General features: G+C 40.5%; 1 protein-coding gene across 2 annotated transcripts in view; it reads left to right on the top strand.

Annotated features, from left to right (window-relative positions):
- Nucleotides 1-26519, top strand: part of ASCC1 (activating signal cointegrator 1 complex subunit 1) — a 73069-nt gene that overhangs the window by 22476 nt on the left and 24074 nt on the right. Inside the window, exons 6-9 of one of the 2 annotated variants that reach the window (XM_063132987.1) lie at nucleotides 11203-11339; nucleotides 15272-15391; nucleotides 18906-19030; nucleotides 21746-21822. In XM_063132987.1, the coding sequence (XP_062989057.1) occupies nucleotides 11203-11339; nucleotides 15272-15391; nucleotides 18906-19030; nucleotides 21746-21822 (459 nt within the window). The remainder of the gene's footprint in view (nucleotides 1-11202; nucleotides 11340-15271; nucleotides 15392-18905; nucleotides 19031-21745; nucleotides 21823-26519) is intronic. The other variant, XM_063132989.1, reaches the window with a different exon arrangement.

The raw sequence follows: 26519 nt of genomic DNA on the forward strand, positions 1-26519 counted from the left end.
GCCCAGCCTACCTCACAGGGTTGTTGTGAGGATAAAATGGAGAGGATTATGTATGCTGCCTTGGGTTCCTTGGAGGGGGGAAAATGGCGGGATATAAATGCAATAACAAAATAATGCTCCATTCCGTATTCTTAGCACAGTGATATAGCTAGGACTGTTAACAAAAGGACCTCTTATTTTATTAGCAGTAGTACTTGTATTTATTTCTTTATATAGCACCATCAGACAAATCTCTGCCTTGAGGAGCTTAGGGACGTGAAGGCCAGGATAAAGGGGGAAGCAAAATGTAGTTAGGCTTAGTTACAGGCTGTTTACAGTAGAGCATGAGATCTTGGAGAACGGCCATCTTTTCTTGAAGAATCCAAGCTTAGAGAATGAGTGTGTCCCAGTCTGACAAGCATGTTTGAATAAAATAAGGTGACTGCTTCTGAAAATGTATCTGCTCTGCAAGAAAGCTGGTTTGCTGCAAGTTGGATTATAGTTGAAAATGAAGACATCTTTATTTTTTATTTGGTAGGGAAGAATTCATAATCAGTTGACGTTAACTATCACCAAACCTCTTATATTTTGATATATAGCAAAATGATGAGGTTTGAGTTAAGCTTAAGGTTGTGATGAGGAACCAAAGGGAGGAGGAAATTATACTTAGCAGTAGGTGTAAAAATTCAGCAGTTAATCTAAGCCCCAAGCCTATGATTGGAACAACTTTCTGTTGAAATGAATTACAAGTTGGGAAAAATTAATTAGATATTATTTAAAAGATCTGGTGATGGAGGATATTGAGTGTCTCTCACCTAGGGGATCCAATGACAAAGGAATAAGGGAAGCAGGACAACATTTATATACATTTCAGCATTTTGAAATATAATCTTAATTTCTGTAACAGATGAGGCCCAGGGGATCTAAAAGATGCATTTAGCTCTCAGTGGAGAATAGGGTAGTAGATTATATGTTTCTCTCACAAAGTCTGTAACATCCTCCTTTTAAAACGGGATGATGAGCAAAGTGCCTGAGAGTGATTTAACACATCCACTCAGAAAAAAGCTCCACGTAAGTGAGTATAGGGTTGCAGCCTCAGGCAACTGTCCTGGAGAATAACCATGCCCCTGGATGAACTCATCATGGACCAAGATGTAAGGAAGGATTTAAAACTTCAAAATAGGTAGCAAACGTTTCAGTAAGTCTCAGTTTGTGTTAGAAGCTGCTGGATCTGCATGAACCACTGCATTTCAGGCGGCCGTCTTCTCAGTGAATTACCTTCAGCCTCTGGATTGACTCCACCTATTCGTACTGGCCACTGGTTCCTTCCGGTTAGGAGGGAGGATAAAGTTCTTCCAGCTGACCCTTGCTTGAGCAATGATGGCTTCCTTGAGCTCTGACATGCTCTTGTATCTTGGGTTAGCCTTCTGTCCCGATTTCTAGCTTGCTCCTCACTTTTCCCACCTGTTTCCCCCCCCCCCCCTTTGGTCCTGCTTTGTTTTTTGGCCCTGACTCCCAGCTTGTTTCTCTGTTTTGCTTCCTGGTTGCCTTTCATTCCTGACTTGTTGTTTGGTCCTGACTATTGGTCCCCAACACCTGGTTCATCTCAGATTGCTGCCCATGGCCAAGCTCTGGCAATATGATCTGGAAGGGATAAGAGCAGAAGTGGGTGATGATATTCTTGCCTATTATGACTCCCTTATTTAAATGATAAGGCCTATGCTAGTTAAGTGTAGGGAATCCAGGCCTATTATGGGTTAGTAAGATGAGGCCTGCAGGCAATTCAAGCAGGAATTACATATAATAGCTAGGAACATTAAATCTGATGTAACTCATATACAAAGATCGTTAGTGAAACAACATTAATATTACAGACAACTGTTAAAGACAAAGGAAGATGGGTGTTTAAGATAACTGAGCTCACTTAGAAGGTGTTGCTGTGAACAAAGATGCAATAACATTCTCGAATCTTGTCGCATATCTAGGTCAAAAACACTGAATGTGAGGGTAGATGCCCAAATTATGTCAGCAGGGTGGAAAGCCAAATTGTTCAATTATCAAATAAATCAACTACTTGTGTATTATCTTTTCAAATTAAATTTCCAGGATTAGAAGAAACATATCTGTGCCAGCTTTAGCCCCCATGGAGGCGAAAAGATTAATCAAAGGACTATATTGTAACAATATCCTTGGCAAGGAACTTTTGTCTTCTGACGTCTTTCTGAATAATGACCATTGCTAGACATGCCATCATAAATTTTCATAATCTAAACTTCTGTGAACAGTTTCCTAATGGATGATAAATGAGTTTTGAAACGCTGATACTCAAAAAAGACAAAACTATAACTGGTTACAAAAAATTACTCTCCAATTAGCCTGTTGACATCACCTCAAAATGCGACACCTTTTTCTTGTTGAATAAGGTGGAAGAATGGGCCATTCTAAATAACATTATTTCAGAGAATCTGGTGGGTCCCAAGAAAAGGAAAAGAACAATTGATTGATGTTCTATTAAATCACCTGATTAAGAAATAGATTAAAGGTATCCAAAATGAACCCAGTTATTTACCGCTTTTCTTGATGTTACTGCTGCTTTTGACAGAATCACCTGAGATAAATTACCACAAAATGGGTGGTTAAGCAGCATAGTTTAGCGTGTTGTCTGAGCGGGGCCGTTGACAGATGCCTGTTTGCCTTTATGAGAAGTCTCCATACAAATACTGTAAAAGTAATTTACTCATAGGAATATAGGAAGCTGCCTCATACATTTGTCTGGGTAGCCCAGTATCATCTCTGCATTGACTAGCAGCAGCTCTCCAGGGTTTGAGCACACGACAGGCTTGGAATTGAAACTGGAACCTTTGAATGCAAAGCATGTGCTCTACCAATGAGCTATGCTTCCTCCTTAGAGGGGAGGACTGCCCCAAGTAACAAATGGTTCTTTGGTGGGCAAGTCATATAATGAGTTCATAGCTTTAATTATTTGGTGGTTGTATTTTCAGAAGGGATGGGGTGATTATATGATAGGGAGGACCTCAAAATGCAAAAATCACCTTCTCAAATAAGGCAGACTCAGTTTGAATCACCAATGTCCCCTTCACCCAACTTGGGCTTTTAAGAACATAAGAAGAGCCATACTGGATCAGAGCAGGGTCCATCTAGTCCGGCATTCTATTCACACAGTGGCCGACCAGCTGCTGACCAGGAACGCTCAAGCAGGACTTAAGTGCAATAGCACCTTCCTGCACATGTTCCCAGCAACTGGTGTACATAGGCTTACTGCCTGTGATACTGGAGGTAGCACATAGCCATCAGAACTAATAGCCATTGAAAGCCATCCGAATTGGTGACCATCACTACATCTTGTGGTAGCAAATTCTATAGTTTAACAATGTGCTGTGTGAAGGAGGGCTTTCTTTTATGTATCCTGAATCTCCCACGAATCAGCTTCATGGGATGTCCCCGGGTTCTAGTGTTTTGAGAAAGGGATACATTTTTTACCTTACTTCCTTTATTTGCAGCCAAAATTGTGGGGCTAGTAGAAGCTCCTTATGGGACTTCCTCTGCTGAGTGGAGTGTTGTTTCTGGTGTCATTTGTGTCTGGGGACTGTGGGGCTTGAAGCTCCTAATCCCCAGTGGAAAATGATAGGAGCTTTTTGTCCTTCACCTTAACTTTCAGGTAAGGATTTTTGAGGGAAGGGGGAGTGATAGCTGAATCAGGATGTTTGAAGTGTTCTTTCAACTACTTGGAGAAAAAACCCTCAAGGTTGCTGAAAACTTTGAGATCCTCACAAGTTTTTCTTGCTTTTGTTAAAAGCAAAGAAGCAAATCTGATCTTGCAGCTCTTGGAGTATATCTAAGGAATATTCTCCCTCGGTTGGTTTATGGGGCTAAGATTTGGGTTTGACAGAGATAGAACAACTGGAAATAACTTGAAACAATTTTTAAAGGGTAATACCTTCCTGGTACACTGACAGCATGCGTTAGAGCAGAGGCAGGATTTATGCCTGTGAAGTTTCTCTTATGCGTTTTTATGTATTGCTGTAAACTCTAAAATGGATTAAAATATATGACCAGAAAAATATTTTCTGGGGGGAAAAGATAAATTAAAAAATAACTGTACGCCACCTGTGCAAACGTAAAATACTGGCATTTGGTATCAGTCCCTAGAATCTAAGGCCTTTGCTAGGCCTACTGTAAAATCTGAGAGAGAGGAGTAGAGACCTCGAGTTGTGAATAACGCGAGATCTCGCCCCTGTTTACACGTAAGGCGCGACGACCTCAAGAAGAGAGGCGTTGCGCCCGCCATTTTTTGTTATTTTTAAAGGGCCAGCAGCACACAAGCGCTCAGGCGACTCAAGGTATTTTTTTTAAAAAAAATTGATTTCCCTGCTCCCCCCACCCTAGCCCCAAAGGGCACAGTGAGGTCAAGCCGTGGAAACGGGCCACATGCTCCACGGTCCTGAGACCACAGAAAAAGCGGGGCCAAAGGGTAGGGCTATATCCCGGGGCAAGGGAGGAATGATCCCCTGTGCATCATCTGGACGCACAGGGCCGATCCCAGGTATCACCCCGGGTCTAGCTAAGGCCTAAGATGGTGAAGTCCAGGCCAGGCAAACAATAAAATAAAAATCAATAGGCTAAGGGTTTATTTCTCTAATTAGAACATAGGCCTGGTTCCATGTAATAGTAAATCATAGTTTAGAGTGTTATGAATGAGTAACAGTGAGCCTCAGGCTAGTGTGCTCTCCCCTCCCTTCTCCTCCCCTGTCATTGTTGTGAGTTGTTTCAAAGCATTAAGTTCCTTATTTAAACAAACCAGAGTTTCTCATCAACCTGGTTCTCACTTCTCATGACACAACAGCCTTTTGAGGTTTACATTACCCTCAAGGAACTGTGGCGCGTGCTAGTCATCATTCTGAATATGAAATACCCAGGGATTGTCGTGTCATGTGAACCTGGATGGAAGGGGTTATTTGAGGGTTAAACTCTCCCTCCGCCAAGCCATGCTGCCCAGGTTCAGATGACATAATAAGCTGTGCCTGGGTGGTGATTATGGAAATCTTGGCCAGCACACGCCACATTTCAAATAAGCCATGGTGGCTTATTTAGGTTGTGCAAACCAGGTTAATGTGTCTCCTAAGCCCAACGCAGAATGTCCATGAAATAAGAATGTTTATGAAAATATCATTTTGTGTTTGCAGTTCATTTAATAACTTCAGAGATTGCCCCACTAGCATTTTCTCTACAATGTAAAGATGAAGAAAATATTGGCAGGGAAAAACCTCAACAGCCATATAATCAATTTCCTTTTCCCTTAAAACCTTCATTTCCTTCATCTGTTTCCCAGCCTTCAGCCCTAAACAATTTCAGGTACATGTGATAATGATGCTCATTGATATGATAAAATAAATGCAGTCTTCCCATGATTTTATGTCCAGCAGAGGGCAGTGTTTGGAAGGCAACTATATTGAATATCTTAAACTGAACTTCTTAGAATCTGATACTCGAATCCTAAAATATGTACTTGGAATAAATTATATAGATTTAAATGGAATTTGCTTCTTTCCATGCACTTAAGCATGCTTAGGAACACTTAGTACATTTATGAACAGTCGGCATGTTATAGACGTCTTAATTCTTGAAAAGTTTCTTCTCTTTCTCCCAGAAATATATGACATGGAGAAAGAAAAAGTATAATCTAAACGTCTGTATTGTTACTTGCATTTAAAACAGCATGTTTAAGTATTTAAGTGCACACTTGCAATTACTCTATAGACATTTATTCCAGTAAAATCAGATCATGGAACTGAGAGTCCATCAAACCAGAAAAGGCATGTCTCGTAGATGTTTCAAAACAAGAAATTGTATACCCAGCCTTGCAAGAGAAGGTGTACAAAGTAAGGTGCTAAGAAGCTGAATTGCCTAGTTTGATTAAGAGCTGGGCAATGGTTCTGTGGGACAGACTACCCCAGGCACATTGGGTTGCATCCAATAGTGGCTTTGCTGCAATGGAAAGCACTTCTGCTTGGGCAAGTTGGGGCACCTGGTTTTTGCCAGTGCTACCCTACCTACTGCAGCTTCCTGTGTCATATCCTATTCTGCTCCAGAGGGTGTTCCAGGAACAGCTTTTGTGGGGCACTGATTAAAAACACCATCCGGCCCCAAAATTGCACAAGCTGAAGTGTTTCTTACTAACGGAAAGCCATCACTGGATACAACCCAGTAGTAGTCCACTGCTTTCTGCCTCTTCTCAATGTCTTTACTTAGATTTACAGTTCTGATTTAAGTTGTAGGTTGACTTTGATTCTCGGACATTCATAATTAGGAACATTTTTTTCCTGCTTTAACTGGAAACCAGATGGGTACCATCTGCTCTTAAAATACAAAATTGAGACTAGAACTGAATTGGAAACGGTAGGGGAATTCGAAGAAGGGGTTGAAGGGCTCTGTCTTGGACCAGCCAAGTATCTGAGCCAGCCTTCCCTAATCCAGTGCCCTCCAGGTGTTTTGGCCTACAACTCCTACAATTCGTGATGATTAGACATGCTGGTTGAGGTTGATGGGAGCTGTAGTCCAAAACATCTAGAGGGCATCAGATTGGGGAAGGCTGACCTAACCAGAAGAGTAAGGGTAGTGAAAGCTGAAGCAACCTTAGACCTTCCAATTCAGTTCTAAGCTCAATTACATATTTTAAGAACAGATGTGGGGTAACTAATGGAGATAATTCGGGAATTATTTGTTTTTTAATTATGATGTTCCAGAATAAAGTCAGACCAAAGATAAATCAGAACTCTGAAGCCAAGTAAACACACTGAGAAGAGGCAGAATACACTAGATTACTATCTGCCTTGTCCCCTAGTGTCACACTATAGTTATTTGACTGTACTTATAGATGCAATACATTCTGCCTCTACCACATGTAAAGATTTATTAAAGACAATTGCTTATCAAATGAAATCTGGCAACCATTTGCATATATGGAAGTGTCTAATTACATTGCCCTTCTGTTACTTCGTGCAAGATAGGTTTGTACCTATATGTCCAGCATCATCATAGCACTAGCAGTGTGCATTGCACTTTGCAGAGTACAAGAGAGCAGCTTTTGCCATTCGGTGGTTATCCATGGGGCTTATTCACAGACGAGATAGTCCAGGAAACCCTTGTATGCATAGAGCTCCAGACTGTTCCAATAACTTTTTATGCCCCTGTTGCTATATCAAAAGATAACTGCTACATTTACTACTATAAGCTTACATCTAAGCAGAACTTATAAGCAATTTGTTGGAAGCATATAAGAATCAACCTGGGGCTAATGGTAGCCTTCGTCTAGCATAACGTGGAGACTCCAAATTACTCTGGATAGTTAAATGCTGAAAAAATGTAGAATGTAGACATGCACCTTGTGGCAAAGTTCAGTTTAGATTTTTGTAAACCATCCTTCCTCCTCATGTACTAAATTTGTGTTTGTTTATTTTTTAAAGTGTGGCAGGGGGATATGCTGCTGGGTCTTTGTTGTTGTTGTTAATTGTCTCTGTTGTTGGTAGGATACTGAAGTACTGCAGGGTTCAAAGACATCATTGAGCACAGTTTTAAAGGAGAAATCAATGCAATTCAGTGGCACCATGATGATTGCTAAGTAGCAAACTATGGCCTGAGATTTCAACAAGTGGCTTACGGGCTCTCTGTTCTCAGAGCAGGCAAGCATCTAAACAGAATACATAGGCCTGTGAAAGCTAGATCAGCTTGGTGCAACTTTGCTGCAGGCTCTGCAGTCAAAGCAGTCAGCTCAGATATGGCATCTGGGTTAAACTGCATAAGGTTAAAGCTGCAAACCTCAACACACTTAGTGAGGAGTAAGACCCACTGAACTCAGTGGGAATTACTACTTAGTAAACATGGTTAGGATGGTGCTGTTAAGACTGCCAGAGATCTGCAAAGATAAATAAAAGAATTGCAGCTATAGGCCTGATTCGCACAGATAATTTAGAAGAAGAAATCATTAACCTTCCTTACTATTAATGTAGGGTGACCATATGGAAAGGAGGACGGAGCTCCTGTATCTTTAACACTTGTGATGAAGAGGGAATTTCAGCCAGTGTCATTTGTATGCATGCAGCACCTGGGGAAATTCCCTTTTCATCACAACGCTTTAAGCTGCAGGCGCTATGCTAGACTAACTAGATACAAAAGTGGGCAGGGCTCCTGCAGCTTTAAATATTGTAATGACGAGGGAATTTCACCAGGTGCTGCCTCCATACAAATGACACCTGCTGATATTCCCTCTGCATCACAACTGTTAAAGATACAGGAGCCCTGTCCTCCTTTTCATATGGTCAGCCTAATTAATGGAACTTTGCTACTCTATGCAGCTGGCTTTCCTCTCAAGGATAGTTTAGTTCTTTCCTGGTGATGTGCAACATCTGGGTTGGAAGCTGTTGGGGCATGCACAGTGCCTTTGATTCCTGGAAAGCTCCAGAAGGAAAAAAAGTCAGATGCTTAGCCTGATAGTAATCATAGCATGGATTCTGCTTTCTCTGCCACCAGCGCTCCAAGGGATTAGGTGAAATACACCCCTTTCCCTAAAAGCTGCTTATTTATTGTGTTAATATATTTTGTGCTCGTCATATCTCCGAGCATTACAGAAATTAAAATGAACTGCTGCCAACAGTTAGAACATATCAAACCTGCCCCCTGCTGTCTCCCCATCTTTTGATGCTCCTGGTGTTCATTATGGATTAAATGGCTTCTGGTGCTAGATCCAGATTAAAGAAAAGTTCATGTGAACAAATGCTAGCGATTGCAGCATATCATAAATCCATTTTCACACAGAAAGGATTTAGGACCTTTTCTCAAGTTTGTTTTGGTAGCAGCAGTTGGCAGAATGAAAAGAACGGGAGAGGGGTAAATTCCAGGGAGCTCTTGCATTTTGTTCTTAATTGCTTTGAGCATGCCAATTAAAAGGTGGCATTTACATTTACTTACTTAATTAAATAAATAAATAAAGGGTATGGATGGTGGCAGAGAGTTCCCAGCTCTGTCTGTGGACTCATGCCTATGTCCAATCGGCCTAGGAACCGATAGGGTCATGTCTACAGTCACAGAATATAGAGCAATATCATGGTTTCTATACAGTCTATTGTTCTCATCTTATGTTTTAAAGTTTCTCTAGGACAAGGGGACAGAAAAACCTGAAATGAGACATTTTCTCTTTAAATCTCTGATGGGCATAGGCAATAATGAGAGATGACAGGAGTTTTAGGTCAGAAAATCTGGGGGGTCCCACCACAAAAAAGGCCTGTGTCAAGTTTTCAATTTTCAGGGATCAATACCTCTGAGGGTGAAATCCAAAGTTGTGCTAACAAGATCCACTAGTGTAACAGGCCTTTCCCCCCTCTCTCCTCCCTACCACAGTTCTCCAGGACTTTCTTTCTCTTTCCTCCACCTGCTCCAGAGGGCTTCCCAGCTCTCCGGAGCAGATATTGAGGGTGTGAGGAGAAATGAGAATCACCTCCCTTTTGGTTCAGCTGATGGAACTGGATACCACCTTAGATCTATTCTTACTAGAATATCTAATAATATTCTAATAAGATCCTAGAGTGGTGTTCTTGGTTTCTCCTCCAGTTGACCTGGCTGCCATGTTTGTTTTTTATTAAGGCCAACATTGGAAATGGTTTCCCTTTGTAGGCAAATATAAATGCACCCATGTTGTTATTTTTTCTTTCCTTTTTAAAAAACAAGGGGGTACTGTATGTAAACTCTACATGCCAAGTTTAAAAATGACAGCTAGAGCTGGAAGATTTATGGCTGAAAATCATTAGTGGGGTGGGGCCTGCAAGTGTGCTTTAATGCACATTTCCTAAAAATCAAAAGACAATTCTGTGAATGCTTCCCTCTCCCAGGACTTGCCCGTATACATTGCCCCATACCTTGTTTTTCCTTTCCCTTCTCTATCTCAGTCCTGATTCGCATTTGCTGTCACCCACTTGGATAGCTGGTTGTAACAAAGCCATATGTGTGCTGCGCAATGTTGTAAGTTACCATTGCATGTATAGATCCCTTCTGCACCCCACAACTATAGATGATATTAACTATAGCACTGGAATCCCTTGGGAGAAGTTGGAGGATACTGTTTCACTACAGGACCTGTTGGCAGTGAGATTAACAAAACTTTTCTCTGGGTGATGCCACATAGCAATTTCTCATTCATTGAAAACATAACTTGTGCACTTAATTGTTGACAAAGCCCTCACTGCTCTAATGTTTCAAACTGTGCCATCTGCAGTGCTCTTCCTACAGTGACTTGCGTAAGAAAACTACGGTCTTATTGCACAAGAAAGACACTTTATTGCTTTTGCCACAACAAGCCAATGCAGCGACCCCTCTGGAAATGAGTACACAAGAAAGGAAGGATTAGGTGCCACTCTGTTGTGCAGCATCTCTCAACTTTTTGAAGTGCAAAAATTAACACTGTGGCTGAATAGAGGCAAGACAAGACAGTTCCCTGTAGGGCACCTGCCTTTTCCAGAGCAGCCATGAAGCTAAGAACAAATGTATTTAAAATAAAGCAAGCAAAGAAATGGCAATGGGCCTTCTCTGTGATGGCTCCCTCGCTCGCTCTGGAATTACCTCCCTGCTGCGATTATGTCAGGCGCCGACAATCATGTGCTTCTGATGCTTATCGAAAACTTACTTATCTACCCTGGCTTTTCCCAACCATTAACTTGTCAAAAGGTGCAAACGTATGCGTGTTTAGACAGAAATAAAATCCTACAACTCGCAGCATTTCCCAGCCAGCCAAGCTGGGCTAGGGAGTGCTGGGCATTAGGAGTTGTTGTTGTTGTTTTGGTCTGGTCTAAACTTGAATAGGATTGTGCCTGAAACGTTGTGTTTTTATAGAGATGCATTGTTTTATAATTTGTTGTAAACTGGGTTGGGAGTTTTTTTAAAAAATGGGACGCAGTATATAAATATTCTGAAATAAATAAATGTAATTTAAATATGGACATTTTTTTACCTGGACTTTTATTATTTATTTATTTATTTATTTATTTATTTATTTATTACTTTTTTAGTCCAAAAACCTTTCCTGTTTGTTATTGCTGTGCTTTCATATTAATGTTTAATTTCCATCATGACTTGTGACCTTTAGAAGTAATAAACGCCTACAGAATTTCGAATGCATACCTTTATCACTCAAGGAATTTCTAAACTTTTCTACAGGACTATGGTGTCAGCAGTAGTTTGTTCCAGAATCCAGCAAAGCTCCATCTGACTATTGGGACACTGGTACTCCTGAATGAACAGGAAATCCAGAAAGCTCAGGAACTCCTGCAGAGATGTAAAGAAGATTTTGCTGAGTGAGTAAAGTAGAAGCATGGCAATCATGTAGGATTGGGTCACCCAGCTGCAGCTATCAAAAGAAGAAGGCTGGTTCTAGAACGGGGCCTAGCATAGAAGGGGGAGTAAAATGCACCAGTTTGCAGCAATCCAGCAAGATGCTATTAGGAATAAGTAAAAAGCATACACAAAACAAGGCAAGGGCTTTATTGTATTTTGTTCTTAACATCAACTAATTAGGAGCATCTTTTTGCTTGCAATTTTACTGTAAAATTTCTAGCAGTTTCCTTTTCTAGCGTTTGTATATGAACAACGATTGATTCCCCCCACCAACCCACCCAGAAGTGCAAGAAAAATGTCATTGCCTTAGCACTTTTTCACTAGCAGAGTCTTTGGCAAATAGCTCTGTTTCCTCTGGATGGTCGTATATCCCTGAGAGTCATTTCCTAAAGAAGCCCTAGGCAGCGAATGTTGAAGCTGCACAAACTGCATGAGAAATCAGTCCTGAAACAATAGATCAATGATTTTACAGTGCAGGAGTTGTCATAATGTACTGCACAAAGCCATATTGTTTGAGATTTCGAATGAGTAGCAAGCACAGTCCTGGAGGGTTACCTACCCCCACCCCAAATACGGTTATGCTTCCAATATTTTTGGACAGACTGTCTAGTGCAGTGATTTTTAGCTTGGAGACTGAGACCAGTGCAAGGTCCACAAATGACCTCTCTAGTGGAGAATTTTTTTTTTTACCTGGCAAGCACAAACTTGAAGTGGTTCAAAATACAACTACCCAGATCTTGGTAGGGGCAGGTTCATCAGCATGTGTGACATCCATATTGCACTAAGTTGCTGGTGTGTATTGTTCTTTAAAGCCCTAAATATTCTGGGGTCCGGTTATTTGAAGGACCACCTTCACCCATGCAAACCTTCCCATGCATTGAGATGAGCCTTGGAGCTATTCTCCACCAAGGAGAGGAATTAATTTGGCAGGCATGAGGGATCAACAAGGCTTTTTTGGCCGTGACCCCACCTTTGATTTGTAATTTGACTGAAATTCTTATGACCCCATCTGTTAAGGCCTTCAAATAGACTCCAAGGACCCATTCTTTCTTTTAGAGGGATTTGGGGCAATGTCATTTTAAATTGGTTTTACATTGGCTAAAAATAATTATGAGCATTGTGCCCTGATTTGTATTGTTGTTGATAATTTTATAGTAGTCACACTCTGCTGTTTTAGTCTATTTTGATTTATTTTTTGTTTTTGTTTACTTTCATGTATGTTATCTGTTAGAAACTGCTTTGGGAGGGTGTGGCCCTAAAAGGCAGCCTTAAATCTCAAGTAAATGAAGGAATTTGTAGCAAATGCAAAATGAGAGGTGGTCAGGGGCTTTTCTTTGACCTTGCAATGGGCTTCAGAGGCACTCAGAGTCAGCATGTCTTGAAGTGCTCAGAAGCAGTGCGATGTCTTCCTGTTTCTGAGTGCCCCTGAACCCCACAGCAAGGTCAGAGATTTTGCCCCTGTCCATCTCTCGTTTTGCATTCCCTTGCAGTCTAGTGTGAGAGTGATGGCTTGAGCCTCCCACCTGTTTCCTGAGCAGAGGTTACGGGAGGGGTTGACTCTGCAGTGCTGAGCTTCAGAAGCACTCCGGCAAGACCTCTCATTGCTTAGTGCCTCCAAAGCTCGGGGTAATGTCAGAGGTTTGATCCACAGGGCAGGGTTGGGGGCAACTGCAAATTTGAGCTGGGTATTGACGCCAGCCAAAATACGAGAATTTCAGGAGCCTTGTGCATTGTGTCATCAACTTGACATTAGTAGGTGATAGGGACTTAGCCACACAATGGACTAAGAACCGTGTTTTTCTAGATTTTTAAAAATGGTCATCATTGCGAAAAGTCAACAACAATTATGTCTGCATTATTTGAAAACAAGCTGTAAGGATTTAGCCATGTGAATTCTGCTACTATCTACAGAATTGCATATAGATGCAATTATCCATCTCTGCTTTAATGTTCAAAGGTGTTGGCAGTTAATTTTGTTTGAAAGAAATATCACAATTGATTGCACTATTTAACATTTATTTAGTGCTAGCACTGTGCTGTGAAATATCTAGAAGTATTACAGTTGATGCCTCTACATTAACAGCAGCGGGACTCGAAATTTCTTCTATGCCACAACACCCCTGTGTTTGACCCTGTACGACCTGTCTTGCCTATGGTTACATCACATTAGCTTTGATGGAGACCAAGGCAGCCTTGTGAATAAGGCCACAAAAGTTACTAGCCTGCTTGCTTCTTTTTTTAACTAGCCTGATAAGAGACTATCAGCTTGCGTTTCTATACTGGCCACCAAGGAGGGGAAACCAAAATGGAAATGCACAATACTAGCCTCTTAAATTACCTTCTACCAGAAGGTAACTTCTTCTGCAGTTACTACCAAAATCAAGTGGAGAGATCTATCCCTTCTACATCAGTCCACTCACTCACCTGCATGAAATTCTATGGATTTGCTTTATGGAATTCCAGCTCAGCTATGACTACCAAGCAATTTGTTAAATAAATATAATCAGTGTGGAAAAATAATTTGAATATATACATTGTTCGTATGTTTCATAATCGTATATAAATTTGTGGTGAGTTGAGGAAGTCAGCAGGCATCTAAGTTGTGTGTTTCAGTGTTCTACAGCACAGTGTTATTCGCTACAGTGTCTTGGACGCTAATTTATCACCTGCAAAGAATATTTGAGAGCATGGCAACAAAATCAAAATAAGAGATGTTGTTAGGATCTAACAATAAATCATGGTTTGTTGTTACGGTAATGTTAGGGTGACCATATGAAAAAGAGGACAGGGCTCCTGTATCTTTAACAGTTGTACTGAAAAGGGAATTTCAGCAGGTGTCATTGGTATGCATGCAGCACCGGGTGAAATTCCCTCTTCATCACAACAGTTAAAGCTGCAGGTGCCCTGCCCTCTTTTAAATATGGTCACAGTATAGCTGCAGTATAGCTCCTGCAGCTTTAACTGTTGTGATGAAGAAGAAATTTCACTAGGTTCTCCATATATACAAATGACACCTGCTGAAATTCCCTTTTCTATGCAACTGTTAAAGATACAGGAGCCCTGTCCTCCTTTTCATGTGGTCACCATAGGTAATGTGCCACTGTGAGCTTCAGGCTTCCTTCTTCTCATGTTCCTCCTCCAGAGGAGCTTGGCTGTTTTAACTTCTGTTGTAGGCTAAATACAGTTAAGTGCTATGTCCAAAGCTGGTTAGTTGAAATAAGCCAACTTCAAACCATAGTTTATGAAGCTGGCTTGTTTTAATTAACCAAAGTTAAGATTAACCATAGTTTAGGGTTTGGACATAGCTCTCAAGGTTAACTAAAAATGGAAGCGAAAGCGTCTGATCTCCTTTTTGTGGCCTGAGGCTCATGCACGTAACCACATTGTATTGTTTATCATCACATCTGAACTGGGCCTCTGTGAATATTTGGTGTAGTAGAAGACAAAGTTGGCCATGGACATTTCCTGAAAAGTCACAAGGCAAGGTCTGGTATGACTCTAGAACAGCAGGCACAACTGGAAAAGTCAACAGTGATAAACAATAAATCTGTCTTTTCAGGCTGAAAACTGAATGGTGTGCTGCTGGGGATTTCGCTGTTTATTATTTATTTATTATCTTAAAATGTGCATCCACTCAAGCAGGTTACAAAGGGTTAAAGTAATCAAAATAATGCAAAATAAAAATTAAACAATATATAAATATACTGAAAGAGTAGCAACACTAAAGCATCAATTTAACAGCAGCAGTCCATAAAATATTCATTAAGAAGTGAGAAAGAAATTGTGTTGGAGACATGGCTTTGTTTAGCGTAGCTGAAGTAGTGAAATATGCAGTTGCCATCTAATGTTAAATATGAACGGAGTTTGGTATGTTTTCCCCCCCTTTATGAAGCACAATTGCTGGAGGCAAACCGCTAACAGTGGAAGTAGCAGGCATAGAATACATGAATGATGATCCAGCCATGATGGACGTTCTGTATGCAAAAGTCCACATGAAGGATGGATCCAACAAGTAAGTTTCCTCTGCTTTTTCTGCAATCATTTTCATTCCATAAAGTTATGAAATTGTATTTGAATTGGCAAAAGTAATGTAATGACATTCAAGAAGCCTCTCCACCTCTGAGTTCGATTGTTCCTGCCAGGAAATACACCACCAGGCATTCAGGAGACAAGATATTTCTGTTTCTCTGTAAGTAAAGAGATGGTTGTAATGAGTTTGTCCTTGGGCTGATAATGAATGGTATTACTTGAAGAAATAATTATAGAGCATCCATTGGTGCAGTTTCTACTTAATCTTAGTATTTCTAAAAACTAGAAACGATTTCCTCTCTCACTAGCTTCGATTTAAGGAACTGGTTGACAAACTTACCTCTGCTAGCCACTGTCTATGAAGTTGACTGCTGAATTGCACTTCCCCACAATTTGGTAGTGCTCTTTGCTTTGCCTATGTAATGTCTGTATGAATGTTCATTTACTTTGTATTAAACTTTGGAACATATGAAACCATAGACTTCAGCATGGACTTCAATAGGCCATTTCAATTGTCCTTTGTTTCCAGATGTATATTGAACATTTCAACCTCTTTCTTCCTTGTCTTTGAAATTCATCAGAGTAAATAATTAATAAGATTTTAATAGATCATTTCGAATTAATCTTTAGCTTTGATCAGGATGACCGTGTTTTTCTTTATTTCAGCTCTCTGCTTTACAAGGAAGCTCTCTGTACTGATCAGTGTTGGAGACAGATAGTCACTGCTGGCTCTTATATTTTAAAAGAGCAAGTGGATTTAGGATTTAGACATCCTGTGCTTATGTACATGACTGAAACGATATTAGCAATTAATATGATACATTACAGAAGAGGGACCCTCTCTTTTTAGACCATCTTTAAAAGATATCCTATTAACTGATCAATGTGAGAAGCAGATATCCTTTCTGATTTTTGTTTGCTCCTCAATACTGATTCAGCAAAGCAGAAGAATCCAATTTCTCTCTATTGCTGGTTTATGTTGGAGCTCCTCTCTGTTTTTGATATGGATTGGAGGGAGAGAAACAGCGAGATAAGGTTATGCTCTGATAGCTCCTATGTAGCAACAACTCATAATTTATTTTAATTTGTCTCGTTTCTTTGATCAATTTTATAACATAATAAAGCACCATTTTCAATTGAGGCATTCTGTTAATTTGTTTTAGTATCATGTGTAATGATACATTTGTCATCTCTAATTTTAAAAATCACTGATGTATCACCACAAAGCAAATGACTGCCGGGGTGGGGGGAATGGGGGGGGGGAGAAGATTCAATCAGTAACACTAGAAATTGTCCAGTAACTGTCCCAAAGGGACAGCTCAAAGCCAGCAGGCTAAAGCATTCGCTCATCAAGCAATGTCAAGCAAATAGTGACTGGAGGGGGAGGAGGAATAACCGTATTATTGTTCCATCTCTGAGCAAGACCTAAAAGGCCAAGGTGGCAACTTACAGCTGGGAACGGATGAACTATCCAGCAAATTATGTTCCTAATGGGCTTAGTGAAAAGATTGTATAAGATTTCACATTTGCGCGATAATCTCTCATTTCAATGGGCAGGAACGTTTGGTTTTAATGAACGCTCTCTGTCCATGGTGCTATGAGGCTTATTCAATGCTTTGAAGGGAGAAACAATATGGAAGAGCTGCAGGGTTGTTGAAATGTGTTCATCCCCTGGTGTGCACATTTAGCTTACAGTTAGCACTAATGTGAGTCATCGCACTTCCATGCATAGGGGAGGGCTAGTCGTAGGTTCTAGCAATGTCAAATTCTATATATTTCACAAACTTCCTGGTTCCGTAATTAGACTTTTAAATAATGCTGAGCTGTAATTAGAATTGGCATCATACTAATGCCTTTAAGAAGTTATAGAACCTATATACTTTCTAGAGCCTTATATAAATGAGAACTTGCTTTGGTGGTTGCTCTTGGACTGAACAAGTTCATATTCTCCATGAACTAATTTCTTATTTCACTGATGGAAATAGCTAACTATATTTCATTATGATTGATGGCTCTCTGCGGATAGAGACAGCCAAAAGCTCGCTGCAGCTTTAAATAGTTATGGCTGTTCTGGCCAGCTGCCCATTTATGGGCAGGTGCTTTAATCTGGGAACACTGCCTTGCTTCTTTTCAATCACTTTTGGTCATTCCATTACTGTGGTGGGGATCTATTACATCAAGGCAAAGCTGAAATGGCGAGGAGAGACGGCATATATTGTGACTCCACCAGGTTTCCCTTCTTTCGGAATTTCCGTCAAAATGTGCTTTGAATGGGGTGAGGCAGAATAATTATTTCTTGAACACTGATGTAACACACTTTTTTTCAAGCCATGGAAAGCATCCCTAGATAAACAATGCAGTCAAAGTGTATCACAGATTTAACCAAAAGGGTTCGATTATGCCAAGCAGAAAATAAATGAACCATGCATCTTCAGAAGAGAGACCTGTCCAAGTGAAGCTCTAGCCTGTGTTTACACTTGTGCATTTCTACAGATTAATGCCAAAATGGATGTGATTAGTGCACATCCACATATAGTGATCTGTGTGGCAACTTGCCTGTGGTCTGCATCATCCAGATAACATTTGCATTGCCAGGTCGAAGTAGAGACAAGTGTCATAGTTAAGCAAGGTATTCGGTAGCTAGGGATATATGACCATTTTGGGTGGGTGGGTTCATTTTTACTTTGAATATGCCCTGTTCACAACCCCAAAAATGAATGGGGACACAAATTTCCAGAAAAGGTTGCGATTGCTTTCAAAAAGTGCACTTTAAAAAAATGTGCACTTTCATGTTTAGTCTGTGGGGTGGGGAGTGAGTATTTTGGGTGCACACTTTAAAAACGTGCATTGAAATGTACAGTTTTGTGGTTGAAAAAGAAACAAAAGTTTGAGAATGGGAATGAGACAAACCATGCTTGGAGATGAAAAGAAGATCATCTCAACAAGCTCTAACCTTGCTGATTCTCCCACCTTTATTGGCTGTACCCAGTTACATTGTGGAATCAATCCTGTATGAGAAATGACCAGCTCAGGAATGGCTGAAGCAATGCTTGTCATTCAGAGGTCATTCCTTTATCTCAGGCAAGCATCTTCCCTAAATTTCTGATTTCCACATTGCAATGTTGTACCTGGACCCAGGATAAACTAATTTTAATGGGATAGCAAAACATATTCAAAGGGTGGTAAAATGTTGTTTTTTTACTTAAAGCAATTTTCACATCCTTTCCACTGAACGATGCATTACTTGCATTCTAAGCACAGTGGCTGAAACGTTTTGCCCTGTACGCCAGGACCACCAGTTCCTTCTAACTTTCACCACTGTTGACCTGCCGCCATGAAGAAATGCCAGGTCACAAATGCCAGATGTACAGTGTTTATTACCAAAACCATGTCCGTTCCCCTCAGGGTTATGAACACTCAAGTATATATCACAGTAATACATAAATGAAAACTTTGTCACCATTAGCTTTTTCCTTCCTTACTTTTCCTTTCCCTAGGCTGCAGCTAATAGCAGATAGACTGATGGATCGGTTTGTGGCCTCTGGGCTGATGATGAAAGAGTGGGATAGAGTGAAACTCCATGCCACTGTCATGAACACAATCTTTCGGAAAGATCCTAGTGGTGAGCATTTGTTAAGGTCTCCTTGAGAAAATATAGCAGCTGCTTTGATCCTTGAGATTGCTATATGATTCCTGGGTTTGCTGTTGCTCATTTGTTACTGTTTTGTGGCCTTTAGGCAGAAGATAATGGGTTCATGACCCTCACCAGGGTTTGAATTCCTTCATTAAGGTTGCTCATATTTGGAGTAGGAGCAAGGAGGAACCTTTTAGCTGAAACATTCAGTACACCCTACACATCTGGCAGATATTTGGTTCCTTCTTCTCCTTGTGTCTGAAGGAAGTTAGGCTCTTGTATTACTTCTTAAACAAGATTGTTATTGTGTTCATCTGTATTTCCTACCTTTTAAAAGGAAGATTTGTTTAATGTAGGCTGGATGCAAGTTGCTGCATTTTATAAAATGACAATGACTAAATTGGCAAATAGAAACGTTTGCTATAGTCAAGCCCTAAAAATGCTTTGCATTAATTTCAACACTCTTCTATAATAAAGACATCTTTGCATTGGTGAGCTGATTAACATGTGGTGTGATAGAAATTATTTATTTATTTATTACATTTATATACCACCCCATAGCTAAAGCTCTCTGAGTGGTTTACAAAGATTAAAAAGATTGGATTAAGAAGACTGAACATTAAAAATCAATATACAAAATTTAAAAACATAAAAAAGTTAACATTTGAAACAATTTTTTTCTTTCTTTCTTGCATTTCTATACCGCCCAATAGCCAGAGCTCTCTGGGCGGTTCACAAAAATTAAAACCATTCAAAGTATAAAACAACAGTATAAAACCATAATATAAAATAAAATATAAAAGCTCAACCAGATAAAAACAGCAGCGATGCAAAATTACAAATTTAAAACACCAAGTTAAAATTTATTTATAGACTGTTAAAATGCTGGGTGAATAAAAAGGTCTTCACCAGTCCTTTAAACACTCAGTGAGGCCAAAGCTATTGGAGTCAGTTAAAACTCAGCATATGCTGTTGTATGCCTGGGAGAAACGGAAAGTCTTAACCTGATGCCGAAAAGATAACAATGTTGGCACAAGGCGGGCCTCATCAAGGAGATAGTTCCATAATTGGGGGGCCACCACAGAAAAGGCCCTCTCCCTTGTTGCTGCCCTCCAAGCTTTCCTCTGTGTGATTTTAAGGCAGCTTTAAAGACTAGCCTTTTCCAGCAGGCCTATCCAGATCAATGTTAAATCATTAATTTTTAAGATGTATTGATTCCTGTTCTAATGTTGTTCCCCGCCTCGATCCAAAGGGAGAGGCGGGTAAGAAAATAATTATTATTATTATTATTATTATTATTATTATTATTATTATTATTATTAGGTGTTGAGTGTAGTGTATGTAGGTTCATGTCGGAAGAGGCATTCCATCAGGTATTGTGGTCCCAAACTGTGTAAGGCTGTATAGGTTGGAACCAGCACCTTGAATTGGGCTCGGAAAAGTATAGTCAGCCAATGCAAGCAGGCCAGAATCGGACTTATATGTTCGAACCTTCTGGTTCCGGTTATCAATCTGGCCACTGCATTTTGCACAAGCTGCAGCTTCCAAACCATCTTCAAAGGCAGCCCCACATAGAACGCATTGCAGTAATCTAATTTGGAGGTTACCAGGGCATGGACGGTTGAAGCTAGGTTATTCCTGTCCAGATAGGGGCGTAGCTGGGCCACCAACTGAAGCTGGTAGAAGGCATTCTGCGCCACCGAGGCCACCTGGGCCTCAAGTGACAGAGATGGTTCTAGGAGAACCCCCAAGCTACGAACCTGCTCCTTCATGGGGAGTGCAACCCCATCCAGAACAGGTTGAGCACCTTCTATCCGGTCAGAAGAATCACCCACTAACAGCATCTCAGTCTTGTCTGGATTGAGTTTCAGTTTATTAGCTCTCATCCAGTCCATTGTTCAAGCCACAGGAGATGGAACTGAATCTCTTGATGAATTTTAGTTCAGCATGTTTGTGTTGAAATATGTCTTTGAAGTTCATTTGTTAAAGAATGGGCACCTTAAGGTTTTTGGCAGAGTACGTTGTGGGACTGAAGTATTCCCCTGCTAGTGTTTGAATATTGCCATATTTGATGCTAGATTTGTGGCAGTTTATTCTTTGGCACAGAGACTAACCTGTTTCTCCAATGCAGAACGCAGTAGGGCATGACCGGCAATTGAGGGCATATATTGCATGGGAAGATGAGCTGGTGTATGAACCTTTAAAATTTTGAACTTCAACTCCCATTAGCCCCAACCAACATGACATGTGGTCAGGGGTATTGGGAGTTGCAGTCCAAAACATCTGGAGGACAGCAGTTTAGGGGAGAATGGCTTATGCCATAATAAATTTGTTAATCTTTAAGGTGTCACAAGACTGTTGTTTTTGCTGCAACAGCCTTATCTGGTTAGCCCTCTGCAGATATTTGATGCTGGACTTGGTAATTCAAGATATGAGAGAATGCCTTACTGATGAAACATGCTTTGACAGAGCACTGATTATTAGACTCTGGTTTCCCGTGGATGATTCTATTACACTAAGCTGTCAGCCTGAATAATCCTTGCAACAATATTGATGACTCTAGGAATTTTGACAATGTACTTCTGGAAATAATTTGCAGGTTTTCTTTCTTGCATAAAAAGTGAGTGCAGAGTTGTGTTCCATCTGCGAAAATACTTTTAGGGACATTGACACAAGCTATACTCTCATTTATTTATTTTGCAGCTGAAGAGCAAAGTAACAGAACTGCAGGCAAATCTTTCAAGGAAAGGGAGTCATTTGATGGCCGAAAGATATTGAAGGTCAGTATAAAATAGGAGGCTGGTTTAGCTTATGCTATATGTTCATTCAAGGTCATGTTACAAATAAACTGTAAAGTTGGGTCTGTATGTTGTATATAATATCCTAATAGGGGAAAGCTACCTGTGCATATTTAAAACAAATTAATCCAAACTGAAGAATCATTAAAATTTCCAACACGTGGAAAAAAGTATAGAAGTGAGCCTATCGTGGCTCCCACTTACAATTTTCAAGCTTGTCATTCATGTGTCATTCATATTGGTGAGGATGGGAGCAAATGAACAAAAACGTTCCTGTGGAGACAGGTGGAGGTTGGCAGCTGAGCTTCCACTCCGTTGGGGACCTAGTAAGATGGTGTGTTTTTTAATGCTATGTCCTCCCATTCCAGAAGGCAATAGCACAGGAAGACAAGTGAATGAGAAAGGCTGAGCTATTTGTACTCTGGTTAGGTCCGGAATGTTAGAACTTGCATAAATACCCTCAAACGAGTTATGATTTAGAATAAATCCATTGAAACCTCATTTGTCCTGTCATTCTCTTCATCAGAAATGATAATCAACAGTAGTTCTGGATACTATTACGGCTATTGGGCGGTATACAAATGTAATAAATAAATAAATAAATAAATAAATAAATAAATATACCTTCTATTGATTAAACGAACTAAGCCTCAAACATTGTAACCTGTCCTCGTGGGGGTGTTGCTTTAGCCAATTGAGCATTTTGGTTGCCCTTTTCTGCACCTTTTCCAAGCTCCATAATGCCTATTTTGAGGTGCAGGGAACAGAACTGTACACAGTGTTCTAAGTGCGTTTGCGCCATAGCATAAAGGCATCACAATTATTAGCAGTTTTATTTTTGATTCTTTTCCTAATACCCCCCAAAATGGAATTTGCCTTTTTCACCATAGCCACACACTGGTTGAATTTTCATCAAGCTATCCACCACAGCCCCGAGATCCTTTTCCTGGTCAGACACTGCCAGCTCAGACCCCATCATCGTATATGTGAAATTGTGCAGGAGGGGATGGCGGTTTTTGTACCAATGTGCATCACTTTACTCTTGTTTACATTGAACTGCATCTGCCATTTTAATACCCATCCCCCCAGCTTGGAAGGATCCTTTTGGATCTTTGCAATCCCTTTTTGTTTTTAGCATCCTGAATAATTTAGCGTCATCAGCAAACTTAGCCGCCTCACTGCTTATTCCTAACTCTTCATCGTTTATGAACAAGTTTAAAAAGCACTAATCCCAAAAGGCACTGATCTTTGGGGTACCCCACAGTTGCGAGAACCTATTGTGAGAACTGTCCATTTAATCTTACTGCCTGCTTTCTGTTCCTTAACCAGTTACGAGTCCATAAGTGGACTTCTCCTCTTAGCCCATCACTGCTACGTTCGCCGCATCTTTAGATTTGAAAAAGTGGCACAAATGCATGTAGTACATATAAAATAGCTTTCTTTACACCTTTCCCAAACCCCATGCTTGGGAACAAATAAAAGATGCTCCCTCTGTCGGTTATATGTTGTGACATTTGCACCTCTGTGTCTTCTTGATTTGGCACTCTGCAGTGTGACATTTCTAAGTGGAGGAACACATGAAGCGTTATCAACCATGCTCTGTGAAATGCGAGGCAGAGCACTTGGGCTTTTTTAGAAGCCTTAATTGTTGTGGGTTGGTTTTTTTTACTGTTCCAGCCAAAAGAACCACTGGCTATTTGATGCATGAAAGAACGATGATAATTGCCTCAAAGCCAGCCTTTCTGTAAGAAATGCCATCTTTCCCCAGCACTCCCACATTCTTTCCCCAGTCACTTGGTATTTCCCTCCTCCTTGCCAACTGCCCAGAGCAACACCCACTGGCACTAATTAATTATGACTCATAACTGGCAGTAGAGCCCCGTCAAGCCTGCCTGTTGATCAGTGGTGCATTCCGAACCTTGCAGTGATAAACCCTCTCACCCCACCCCCCTATTTTATATACTAGTTACATTCTTCTGCTGAGATTGTTTCCCTGACTTGCCAAGTAGCTCGTTTAGGTTTGGAGAATAAAGCCCAAATGTCAGTTTGGTAATGAATACAGCTGCAATTACTGTCAGCAGCATACCAGCTGCATCCCGCCATCAAAATGCAATGTGCCGCTCAAACTCACCCATTCTCTTACCCCCTTAAATTGTAGCCTTTTTATTTTGGGCTTTCAGTCCCGATTGTATTTTGTTGAATAATTATTCACTTTGAGTTAGCTTATGCAACAAGGTCAGTAATTGGGTTTATTCTCCCAGTTGGCTAACTTGCTTGATAACTGAGAACAAGGGCAAGCCAAGCAAAAACAAACCTCTCTTATTGAGCTGCATAACTGAAAGAGGTCAAGCAGCTAATAAAGAAATTGCATGTGAATGTAGTAATTAAACTGTACTCCCAAAGTCCAAATGGGAACAACCAAAGGGAAATGCAGAGCTCAGACACAAACAGATGAGCTTTTTGCAGCAAGGTAGAGACAGACCTATTTTTTCCTAACTTCCTAATTTTTATTCTGCCAATGCTGTTGTCATGAGACAGCCAATTACAATTTGTAGTATCAATGCACTTTCATTGACCTATTCTTCCAAGATATACCACTGCAAATGGTCCTTTCAATATCCTTTTTATACTTCATTTTAGGTCTCTCATATATATATATATATATATGTCATGAACAAATTTGGTAGTCTTCCAACAGTTATCTGATTTCCTCACAATAAGCAATATGAACATGAATATCAGGTCTTGGATTTCTTTGCACCCAGACATTTTCCAACAGACTTGTTAGAGGAAAGTAAGGTCCATTATAGCACAGTCCTGTGCATATTTACTCAGAAGTAACTCCCACTGAGTTCAGTGTGACTTATTCCAAGTACGCATAGAATTACACCCACAATTGAGTTGATTAATCATTTGGCTTTTAATTAGTCAAATGTAAGAACAAAATACATATTACCAAAGCTTTAATCTTTTTGAGTAAATTGAAGGTAACTAAATTAATATATAAAAAGCTTCCAATAATTGTCAGGGGAAACCATTTTTAATATATATTTTTATTGCCTTGTTAGAGATACATTTCATACCCAAAAAGCCTTCAAAAAGAAACAAGTGCCCGGTTCACTCTTAGCCCCACTCCCAAATTAGAAATAGTCCTCACTGCTTAGTCTGCTAAAATTAGTTGATTACCAATTAAGGATGCAATCCTATTGTTGTAAACCGCCCAGAGAGCTTCGGCTGGGGGGCGGTATATAAATGTAATAAAATAAATAAATAAATAAATCCTATACATATTTAGACAGAAAAAAACCTATAACTCCCAGCCAGTTATGCTGACTGGGATATGCTGGGAGTTGCAAGACTTTTTTCATGTCTAAACATGCATAGGATTGTGCACTAAATTGATAAATGCTTACAGCCCTAGGCAACACAAACTAAGACTTTGAGAATATCGTTTGGCTTTTATTTTGTTTTTTTAGAACATTTATAATTCAAAATGGAAAACAAAACAACAGGAAAGAGTTACCATTTTATCAGAAAACTTGGTGGCGGCACTCTACCTATCTTGTAACTTATTCCTAAACATTTGTGGTTAGGAATAAGTAGTGCCTTTGCAGTATCCCTGTGTCACTTGTCTAAAAGACTATACACACCAGCTATGATGCTTATAAGGTGCACCATAGCTGGTTCACCTTATGTTGTTTATTCGTTCAGTCGTTTCCGACTCTTCGTGACTTCATGGACCAGCCCACACCAGAGCTTTCTGTTGGCCGTTGCAACCCCCAGCTCCCCCAAGGTCAAGTCTGTCACCTCCAGAATATCATCCATCCATCTTGCCCTTGGTCGGCCCCTCTTCCTTTTGCCTTCCACTTTCCCTAGCATCAGCCTCTTCTCCAGGGTATCCTGTCTTCTCATTATGTGGCCAAAGCAGTATCCCTGTGTCACTTGTCTAAAAGACTATACACACCAGCTATGATGCTTATAAGGTGCACCATAGCTGGTTCACCTTATACGCAACATTAATTTTTAGTGCAATAAATATTGCAGCCAGCTAGACTACTGTGCTACCAGGCAGCCATCTTCCTGTTGGTCAGGCATAGAATCATAGAACAGAAGTTGGAAGGGTCCTATAAGGCCATCGAGTCCAACCCCCTGCTCAATGCAGGAATCCACCATAAAGCATCCCTGACAGATGGCTAACCAGCTGCATCTTGAAGGCCTCTAGTGTGCGAGAGCCCATGACCTCCCTAGGTAATTGGTTCCATTGTCGCAATAACTTACTGACAGTTTATAGTAGTTATATAATGAACAAGCAAAGTATTGTCTTCCAGTCTAGGTCAAGAATGCTGCATCCAGGCTGATGCCAAAAGAATCAAGTTTTAGATGCAGCCTAGATGGGTCATGTAGTTGAACTGGGGCTGGAATATCTGAGGAGCCTGGTTACTTGATACCTGAGGTGCCATGATACATTTGCTTCCATTCCTCTCCTCTGGAACACAAATGGGCACACAACGGGTGAAAAGTGATAAAAGCAAGCAAGCAATACCAACATCAGTGAGTGAAAGAGAATGAGCAGTGGCTTCAGACCTAGATGTGAGTCGTAAATTGGTGAGCAGCAGCAGTCCATTGAGGCAAAGAAGTTGTGCCGTACGTTGGGGCCTAGAGCCCACGAGATAAAGAGA

This window comes from Elgaria multicarinata, chromosome 8, assembly GCF_023053635.1.
Source record: "Elgaria multicarinata webbii isolate HBS135686 ecotype San Diego chromosome 8, rElgMul1.1.pri, whole genome shotgun sequence".
Classification (NCBI taxonomy): Eukaryota; Metazoa; Chordata; class Lepidosauria; order Squamata; family Anguidae; genus Elgaria; species Elgaria multicarinata.